Source organism: Peromyscus leucopus, chromosome 2 (genome assembly GCF_004664715.2).
Source record: "Peromyscus leucopus breed LL Stock chromosome 2, UCI_PerLeu_2.1, whole genome shotgun sequence".
Taxonomy (NCBI): Eukaryota; Metazoa; Chordata; class Mammalia; order Rodentia; family Cricetidae; genus Peromyscus; species Peromyscus leucopus.
Genome location: NC_051064.1, coordinates 105,044,740 through 105,055,298, shown reverse-complemented (window position 1 = coordinate 105,055,298; position 10,559 = coordinate 105,044,740). Strand labels below are relative to the sequence as shown.

At 44.1% G+C, this 10,559-nt stretch overlaps 1 protein-coding gene across 1 annotated transcript; it reads left to right on the top strand.

Moving 5' to 3' along the window:
* Nucleotides 1–5,688: 5,688 nt before the first annotated feature.
* On the top strand, nt 5,689–8,456 carry LOC114707469 (PRAME family member 12-like). The gene is made up of 3 exons (XM_028890203.1): nt 5,689–5,975; nt 6,408–6,998; nt 7,889–8,456. Exons 1-3 carry the CDS (start codon nt 5,689–5,691, stop codon nt 8,454–8,456), a joined length of 1,446 nt encoding a protein of 481 aa, XP_028746036.1.
* The last annotated feature ends 2,103 nt before the right edge of the window (nt 8,457–10,559 follow it).

Below are 10,559 nucleotides of genomic sequence, written 5' to 3'. Positions count from 1 at the left end.
AAAAAAGGAATAGAATAAAAAAAAAAGAAGAAGTCAACAACCCAAGCTGAACAGTGGTAGCACATGCCTTTAATCCCATCATCTGGCAGGCAGAGGCAAGTCTGGTCTACAGAGTGAGTTCCAGGACAGCCAAGGCTACATAGAGAAACCCTGCCTCAAAAAACCAAAGGGGTGGGGGGAGGAAGTCATCAACCTAAACGGACCCATAACAAATGAAGAAATTGATATGGTAATAAAAACCTTTCTGGCTAAAGAAATCCAGGGCCTGATGGATTTATATCAGAATCCTAGCAGCCATTCAAATGAGAACTAAAGTCAATCCTTCTTAAATTATCAAAACAAAACAAAAAACCACATGGAGCATCCCTAAATTCCTTCTACAGAGCCAGCATGACTGTAATAGCAATACCAGATAAAAAGACAATAACAACAACAGCAAAAAAAAAAGTAAGTGAATATCACTGATGAACATAGATCCAAGTATATTCAATGCAATACTTGGAAACACAGGCATGCCTAACAAGATTATACACCATGATCATTTATCTCCAAAATGCAGAAACGGTTCAACATACACATGTCAATAAATGTCAAATAAATAAATAAATGGACTGAAAGACAAAAGTCACTTAATTATATCAACAGAAGTGGAAATAGCCTTTTAAAAAATTCAACATGCCTTGATGATAAAAGTCCAAAAAATTAGGGGGACAGGAAAGAGACTTCAATACAAGAAAAGTTCTATGTGAGAAACCCACAGCCAATATGATGTTAAATGGAGAGAAACTTGAAGGAATTCCAGTGAAGTCAGGGATTAGACAGAGATGTCCACTGTCCCCACTCCTTTTCAACATTGTGCTTGAAGGACCAGCTGGAGCAATAAGGGGAGAGAAGGAAATTAAAGGGGTACAGATAGGGAGAGAAGTTGAGCTATCCCCACTTTCAGGTGTAACACGAATTTCTAAATTGGCCTTATAATTAAAAATCCCAGAGCCAGATATTAGGGAAAATGCTGAAAGGTTAGAGAGAGAAATGAATAAGCCGCTGTCACATCCCACCTCTCGGACTCCTCATCCTGAAAAGGCTCTAGTTCCTCTCTCCGCATACCTTATATACCTTTCTCCACCCAGCCATCAATTCCTTCCTAGTGCTGGGATTAATGGCATGTGTGCTTCCAAAATACTGGGATTAAAGGTATGAGATCTCAAGTACTTAGATTAAGGGTGTGTGCCACCACTGTGGGCCTCTGTTTCTCTCGTAGACTGAGTCAATTTTATGTAGTCTAGGGTGGCTTTGAACTCACAGCGATCCAGATGGATCTCTGCTTCCCCAGTGCTAGGATTGAAGGTGTGTGCCACCACTGCCTAGCCTCTATGTTTAATCTAGTGGCTTGTTCTATTCTCTGATCTTCAGGCAAATTTTATTAGGATACACAGTATATCACTACACCAAGGGGTTTCTGAAGATTCATTTTATGTGTATGAGTGTTTGTCTGCACTCAAGTGATGCATGTAATGTCAGGGCATTTCAGGAGACCATTCTAAACCACAGAGGTTACTGCCATTGCCCTCGGTTGCATCCCAGAACTTAAAATTAAGAGTTACTGCTGAAGGCACCACACACTTTGGACACAGGACTGGTAGCAAGGGAGCTGGAACTGACATGGAAGTTCTATGGACAAAGGTGTAGCAGGAATCTTAAAAGTTCTTATTAATAAAATCAAACCCGAGGCGAGTTATTGGGGTCCATGCTGGTTGATCAGAGAGACAGAATAAGTCACAGCTATCTCACCTCGCCGGATCCTCAGCTGGTCTTGTCTCCTCAGACTGGAGGCTTCTGTGTCCTCATCTCAATGGCTCTCAGCTGAACTGCTGCTGGAAAGCCTGAATGCTTAACCAGCCACATGCTTAACCAGCCAAAATGCCTCTAGTTTCTGGTCCTCACGCCTTATATATCTTTCTCTTTCTACCACCACTCCCTGGGATTAAAGGCTGGCTTTCTGGGATTAAAGGCGTGTCACCATGCTTGGCTATTTCCAATGTGGCCTTGAACTCACAGAGATCCAGAGGGATTTCTATCTCTGGAATGCGAGGATTAAAGGTGTGAGTGCCACCATTTTCTAGCCTTTGTATCTAGTGGCTGTCTGTTCTCTGACCCCAGATAAATTTATTAGAGTACACAATATTTTGGAGAACACAATACCACCACACAAAGGTGCTATGCAAGCCACTAGGGAGAAAGTCAATGAAAAGTCCTATTGTTTGTGAAGCTTATGAACCACCATAGCAGGACAAGATATGTCAAGATAGATTCCAGTGTCAAGATATGACACTCATGTTTCAGAGATGACCAACAGCTACCTAACTGGACTTCTCAAAAGGGTGGAATGTATGCCTGCCACGAGAAACCTAGCCACCTCCCTGTGTCTGGTGAGGTTGTAGACCCTAGAGGAGAACCCACTACTGCCCCATTTCTATGCAAGTGTGTGTACCAACTGGATTCTTATTATCCATTCTTGTATTCACAGAGAAGTGTAGCTCTACCCAGTATGGAAGAAGATATTTGTTTGTTTGTTTGCTTGAAGCAGATGGAGTCCATCACAGAAATCCATACTGGTGAAAAAGGAGAGAATAAATAACAATGGGGTGCCTATCCCCAATTAATACATCTAAACCCAACCCCTACATCTAAGGTTCAGGGAACAAGCAGGAAGTGGGGGCAGAAAGAATGTTGTGGACCATGGTATCCGATATGAGGTAGTATGTCCTATATGGCAGAGAACTACCCCCAATGGTAACAACATGGTGACTGAAATGATTTAATTTCTAATTGAATCAATTTTCCTGACTTTTCTCTCTATCTTTTACTATAAGAGGAAGCATGACCTTGAACTCCTGATACTACAGCTCTCTCCCCTGAATTCGAATGTGATAAACATGCACGTGTGCCCAGCAGAAGTCATAAAGACCAGTCCTAGCCTAGTGCTGCCTCTCTGCTTCCCTGCTGTTGGGAAAAGGAAATTCAAAAACAATTCCTAGCCGGGCGGTGGTGGCGCACGCCTTTAATCCCAGCACTCGGGAGGCAGAGCCAGGCGGATCTCTGTGACTTCGAGGCCAGCTTGGACTACCAAGTGAGTCCCAGGAAAGGTGCAAAGCTACACAGAGAAACCCTGTCTTGAAAAAACCAAAAAAAAAAAAAAACCAATTCCTACGATTAATTACTGGTGGACTGGTCATATGCCATGGTACACATGTGGAGGGCAGAGGAAACCTTCCAGGAGTCTGTTCTCCTTTTGTGGGTTCCAGAAACCCACTGAGCCTACTTGGGGTTGCTTGGTAGGGGAGTTCTGAAAGACCATTGGTGCATGGAGTTTCTGCTGTTTTCTTCAAGAGAGGCACCTCTGTTTTCTGTTTGGAATTTGATGCTGTTGTTTGACAGTTTCTCATTGTGTGGGTCAAGTGGGCTGAAACTCAGAGAGGTCATCTGCCTCAGCTTGTGGAGTGCTAAGATCAAGAGTGTGCACCCTGTTCAGGATGACACAGGTGTATTAATAAAGCTTTATTGTTTGGTTGACTTTAATTTCCTCATGCATTGCTGTTGATTTTTCACACTTTGAGACAAAGTGTCCATCTCACTCTTGATGGTTCTACAGGCCTCCATCAAGCCATCATTACAATTAAGCTTTTTGCTAGTAAGGACCACAGGTTCCCACCACCCACGTCAGCCCTTTCTCATCAGCAACATGTTCCCTGGGGTGTGATTTGGTTTTGTGTTTGGTTTTTAGTTTGTTGTTGTTTTGAGAAAAAAGCTCACCATGTAGCCTTTGGCTAGCCTAAAATTCACTACACACTCAAGTACACACAAAATAAAAACCACACTGAAACACTCACATAGACACTAAAACCACACACACTAAAATATTTGCATACATAAACGTGCTCAGGTAAATATACACATACAAAATAAGTCAATCTTCAAGCAATGGAATATTGACTTTCTATTTTAGTGTTTTTGTTTTCACAGGATAGGTCTGATTCAATCAACCTACAGTAGAAAAAAATCAATCATTAACAGGATTAAGTGGGTGAAGACTCATTGGACCAATCAGATATAAGATTTTAGTAGAAGGGTGGGGCTGCTGGGGAGGGGTGAGGAGGAAACAGTATAAAAGGGTCAGAGGAGGCCTAGGAGAATAGAACCTGAGTCCTGGAGCCTGGAGTCACTGCCTAGCCTTGCTGGAAATAGGAGCCTGTAACCAGTGTCCATATCAGGTAAGTCACTAACCTCCATCAGGCCTAGTACGAGCTGGTCTAACCTTATCACCAACAAAGCTACATTTCCAGAAGCTTCCAGATTAAAATTTAATATTTTTAGATTTGGTGTAGTTTGGTTTTAATGAAAATGGCCATCACATAGGAGTTTACATGTTAGTTTCTTTGGCTCATTTCACTTTTGAGACGGATCAAAACAAGCAAGGCAGAACTTACCTCTACATAAAATTAAACAAAAGGAAATAGACGACCTGGAAATGTGGTTGAATGCTACAGCACTTGTGATCAAACCCCACTACTAAGCAACTTCAATGAAGACATTTTAAATAATATTTTCTTTGAAATTCCCCCAACTTGGACTAGCCTGAAATATACTTATTAGATTAGTATGACTTGGAATCCTCCAAACTCATCTTCCAAAGAGATGGATTATAGGCTCCTAGATGGTAACATTTATGCAGCGTTTTAAATGCAGAGTGTACCAGCCATGTATGGTGGAAAAAAAATACAATTCCAATACACCTAATGACAGGGAGGAGGAGCATGGAGACTAGTGGCAGCCTGGGATACATAATGAGTGAAATCCATTCGGGTTTGGAAGTTTAGCCAATTCCACTCAAGCCTCCAACACAGGCTACACATATTTCAAAGTCAAAACAAAAATATAAATATTGGCAGATTATTTTTCTCATCTCCTTCTTCCTCCAAAGACCCCAAGGTACCATGGGATATTTTCATCCCTGTAGCCTCTGTACACCTGGCTCTCATCTGAGACTGTCGTTTTACAGGTGTTCTCTTTCAATAGCATGATTTTTAGTTGTGTTGGGGAAAGTTGCATGACTTATATTTCAGACATGGTCTGACTATGTGGCCTAGTGCCCATAAATTTAAAGACCTTTTACCTCCTCCCCCAAATGAGTATAATATAGCTCAGTACCTCCACACCTGTCTCTAAAGCATTTAGAAGTAGTGTGGACTGACAGCATTTCACAAATTCTTTTCAGTCCATCCCAGGAGGGATCAGTTTGTTGAAAGCACAATGAGGGTGGGTCAGCCAGGTGGCATCAGCACTGTATTTTCTGGAGAGCCTGGAAAGATGGTCAGTGTCTTTTCCTGCAGCAAGGGTCTGGTCAGTCTGCATGCTACTGAATAGCCCTTCTAACTTTGAGTACCCAGTGGAACAATGATTAATTTGTGCCCGTGTGGGGGCTTATAAGAGACTCCACATGCTGAGAGTGATGGAAGCTTGGCTTTGACACCACCAGATGGTACAATAGAGTTCTCCATTATTGCCAGACGAAGGACTCTGATCCTCTGGTTCCTGCAACATGTGAAAAGTAGGAATTCCCAAAACATAAGCTGAATATATGTCTCCTAAATGCTTGCCCAGGTTCCTCCTGAACGAAGATCTATCAGCATGAGTATCAAGAACATACCCACACTCTACAAGCTGGCAGTGCAGACCCTGCTGAGCAACCAGGCCTTGGCCATCTCTGCCCTGGAGTCCATGCCCACAAATTTCTTCCCACCACTGTTCAAGGAGGCCTTTGACGGTAGACACATGGAACTATTAAAGGCAATGGTGGCAGCCTGGCCCTTTTCTTGTCTCCCTGTGGGGGCCCTGATGAAGACCCCTGATGTGGAGGCATTGCAAGCTGTTCTGGATGGCCTAGACATGCTGCAGTCACAGAAGGTTCGTCCCAGGTAAGCAAAGCCCAAGGAGAAGAGAAGGGTAGTCACTGAGCCAGTGGTAAATTCATGTGAGGTGAGGGAGAATGGGGTCAAAGTGGACAGAGGCTTCTGTTGTTACAACTTGGAAGTCTGTAGAACGTCTATTCAGGTTGAGAGCTGATATAAATGGCAGTCAGGAGTGGAGGACAGCTCAGAGTCCATGAAGCCATAGTGGGATGAGCCTTCCTCTGGCTCTCCTACAGGCATTTGATGTGAAAGAGACCCAAGTCTAGAATCACTGAATGGAGGGAGGGAGGAAGGTCTCCAGATGCAGTTCCGGCTAAGAGTCCTGGCCTGGCAGGGGAGAGGGGCTGTGTTGGAGCTGACAATAGGGAACTGGGACATAAACTGTCTCTGTGTCAGTTCCTGGTTTACATTACGAAACGCCTTCCTTTTCCCTCCCAGACGGTGGAAGCTGCAAGTCCTTGACTTGAGGAATGTGCACCACGATTTCCTGGATGTCTCGACTAGAACACAGGAAGAAGCCCACTCAACAGAGACTGGGAGTGAGAAGCAAGTAGGGAGGGACCTTCCTAGATATGCTCTGAGGCCGCGTTTGAAGGTGGTCACTGACTTTAGCTTCAGTTTCCATCTGAAAGAACATGAAACATGCTTGTTGCAGTGGGCCCAGCAGAGAAAAGGCTCTGTGAGGCTCTGCTGTCTGAGGATGACTATTTGTGCCCTCCCTGTTGAGATTATCAAGAAAGTCTTGGACATTTTCCAGCCACACTATATCGAAGAATTGGAACTATTCACAAACCAGGTTCTGCCCTTCCTGGTTCACTTTGCATCTTGCCTTGGCCGTATGAGAAATCTTCGCAAATTACATCTAACTCAGATCTACTTAGACACAGACAGGGTTGTATGTCCTTCTTTGACATACACAGAGAAGTGTGCTATCAAGGTCCTTTCTCAGTTCTCCAAACTCAACTGTCTCCAGCATTTCTCTATGAATGGAGTCTACTTTTCCTCTGACCACATGAAACAGTTGTTCAGGTAAGGAAGGATGGAGAGCTGTTTCTTCTGTGACAGCAAACCTTTTCCCTTTGCTTCAGCATTAGTTGTCCCCTGGGGTGTGTGTGACACTGTGGATTTTAGAATGATGGACTCATTACAGTATGTAAGGGTGGAGTTGCTTCCTTCATAACTGACCATTCATTTAGCAGAGTCAGAGCTGGGGTAGGAGATGTTTAGAGAGCTGCCTTGAAAGCAGGTCCATTGGGTGGGTCAGACCCAGTGAGTGTGCTCTGAATATTCCTCCTTGAGATCCTGGCTACAGTAATGGGAAGGGACTGGACAGATTCGCAGGCCCTGAGGTGTGGACAACTCACACCTACACAGGATCCTAAGGAGCCCTGTACTCACAAATCTGTCAACAGGGACCAGCTTGTGTTGGATCCTCTGTCAGCCTTGAACTCTCCCAGAGAGGAAGATAATATGAGCACAGGTTGAGACTTAGTAGGTGGAAGTGGGTGATGCTGGGGTGGAGGACCATCGGTTTCAAAGGTGGAGCACTGAAATCAGGCATACAGGATGTGATTAAGAAGAGGGACAGTGAGGAGCTATGCAGGACACATACCGAGATGTTTCCAGAACCTTTTTGTGATGGTCCTCTCTGGGTATGACCTCCCAACCTGCTGTTGCAAAGTTTAGTTCTGTTTGACAGAGTGAGGACAGGCAGCTACAGATCTGTAGTCTGAGACTGTCTCACCTTTTGTATATGTCTCAGGAGAAAATTAAATGAGCAGGAACCAATAGGTTATATCCCAAGTGTTGACCTTCAGCATAAGACTATACTGACTTTACATATGTGGTCCCTTCTGTCTCAGTGTCATCCTTACTAATGTCCTTCATTAGCCAGAACTAATTTCCTGTTTTTTCCCTAGATGCCTGAAGACCCCCTTGGAGTCCTTGTGTATCACTCTTCGTCATCTCTCACAGTCAGACCTGAAATACTTGTCACAGTGTCAGAAGCTCTGTCACCTGAAACACCTGGTCCTCAATGGTGTAGAGTTATCCGAGTTACGTCCCACACATCTCCGAGTTCTCCTAGAGAATGTAGCAGACACACTGCAGAACCTGGAGTTAATGCAGTGCAGGATGAAGGACTCTCAGCTCAGTGCCCTCTTGCCTGCTCTGAGCCAGTGCTCCCAGCTCACCAGCGCCAATTTCTATGATAATGACTTCTCCATGGCTGTATTGAAGGACCTTCTGCAAAGCATGGCCAATCTAAGCAAGTTGAGTGTAGAGCTCTACCCTGCCCCTCTAGAGTGCTATAATAGCCAGGGTTATATTCTAGTGGAGAAATTTACCCAAGTATGTCCTGAGCTCCTGGATATACTCACTGCCCAAAGGCAGCCCAAGACAGTAGCCTTTGCTACACGCATCTGCCTTGAATGCTGCAGGCGCTGTGTTTATGACACGGAGAGCACACTTTGTTGGTGTTGGCAATAAATAGGCTGCTTCTGGATATTGAGAAATGAAAGTCTAGGTGGTGTGACTTTCATCATCGGGTATACGAACACATACATGGTTTCAGACACTGTGATTCATTGGAAACAAAATAGTGTTCAGTGGATCCACACCACAGAGTCTAACTTAACTTGTAGTATAATGGGCCCATGGCCACAGTTGTCTTGTGGAATCAGAAAGGCAAATTTGCATTTCTAAATGTGCCTCTGTCAAAACAGGTTCACCACGGACTTGCCGGTATGTGATAGTTATAAACTTATGGTCAGACTAAGAACCTGAATGCTCTCCTCTGTATCCTATTCAGTCAGTAATCTAAGTTTCAGGTTCACAGTCCAGGTATCCCGTATTTTCATGAAGTACGATCAAGGACATTATGGTCTAAGACTTGCCAGCATCAAAATGAACTGAATTCATTTATGACATTGTCTTTCCCTCTTTACCTCCCATTGTTTGGCTGCTTGGTGGAGTATTGGTACAGAACTGTCAAACTGAACTGAGCAGTATCGACCTTCTCTCTTATAAAGATGGTTTTGAAGAAAAGCAGGAGATTCCATCCCAGGATACTCAGATAGGAGGTGCTGTGCACACACTGAAGATGGCTGAAGAAAAAGTGCTTGCCTAGAGTACTGACTGACCTGAGACCTGGTTGTTAACTCTTTAGTTGTGAGCTTTGTCTTGATTTGCTAAGAGAGTAGCCAAGCCAGCTATTTTACTCCCTTTCATTGGATCAGGTCACAATAAGATTGTTCTAATTACTCTGCATTTTCATTGCTCTTCATTAAAAAAATAAATTTCCCTGTTCTCACACATCATTGTGATGCCTGCTAACTCATACAATGTAGTAACTGTGAAGGACACTTGAAATCACACTCTGGACAGAACCATCCCTGGTAAGTGATGTGATTGTGAGCAGAGGGCATTAGAACACATACCCTGATTATGAACACAGTCTAGAAAATTGTGGAGGTTCATAGAACTTAGAGCTCCATCAGTGCTCACAGAGGTTGGCTGTCACAGGCTGAGCCTATTGTGACTTGGGCTATGACATTCACTAGGATTATCATGACTGGATATACAGTAACCCAGCATCTGTTCTTCCTCTTCCTCCGATTGTTCAGGCTGTGGTGCATTCTAAATGCCTGTGTGTGTCAGGAAACATCCCCCAGAGGGGTAAAAGTAGATTCAATGTGAAGAGTAGACATCAGGGTTCTTCTTCCAGGTCTGAAAGTTAAAAGTTATTGATCTTCAGGCCATTAAGAAAGTGGATTCTCTGCAGGGAAGCCTGGGAAAAATGGAAAAGAATAGAACAAACAGGCAGATGTGACCTTTCCACCCCAAAAAGAGATGAAGAACAAAAGTGAAGAGGAACAGAGCAGTGTGAGCACGGAGTCTGTGGCAGGTGCCGCTGACTCTGCTGAGGAAGCTGGCTTGCTGGGTGATGATGATGATGAAGATGCCAGGGATGACCAGCTGGAGTCAATCAACTGAGAAAGAAAACTGTTGTGGATATTACTCTGTATAAATAAAATGCTAATTAGCCAGTGGCTAGGCAGGAAATATAGGCGGGACAAGCAGAGAGAAGAATTCTGGGAAGAGGAAGGTGGAGGCGGAGAGACACCGCCAGCTGCTGTCATGACAAGCAACATGTAAAGATGCCCATAAGCCACGAGCCATGTGGCAACGTATAGAGTTATAGAAATGGGTTAATTTAAGATAGAAGAACTAGATAACAAGAAGCCTGCTGTGGCCATACAGTTTGCAAGCAATATAAGTCTCTGTGTGTTTAGCTGGTTGGATCTAAGCAGCTGCAGTACTGGCTGGAGAGAGAGATTTGTCCTGACTGTGGGCCAGGCAGGACCAGAAAGACTCTAGCTACAGGAGACAATGACAGAGACTCCACCAATGGAGAGGATTGTTCTTAAGTACTTGGAAGAACTGGGAAATCCTGCTCCATTATTCCTTTACCTGGGTGTTTGTCAGAGATCAAAGCAGGACTCAGTCCTCTCCCCTAGTACCTCCAGCACATTTTCACTGTCCTCCCTCCTCTTATCCTTCATTAATTCATAACTGCCTGCGCCTAGTTCG

What these genes read in the sequence shown, in the direction of transcription:
- LOC114707469 (XM_028890203.1), top strand. Translation starts at nt 5,689, where the DNA reads ATGAGTATCAAGAACATACCCACACTCTACAAGCTGGCAGTGCAGACC. An exon ending in TCACAGAAGGTTCGTCCCAG is followed by an intron (nt 5,976 to 6,407) that starts GTAAGCAAAGCC and finishes TTTCCCTCCCAG; the next exon opens with ACGGTGGAAGCTGCAAGTCC. An exon ending in CACATGAAACAGTTGTTCAG is followed by an intron (nt 6,999 to 7,888) that starts GTAAGGAAGGAT and finishes TTTTTTCCCTAG; the next exon opens with ATGCCTGAAGACCCCCTTGG.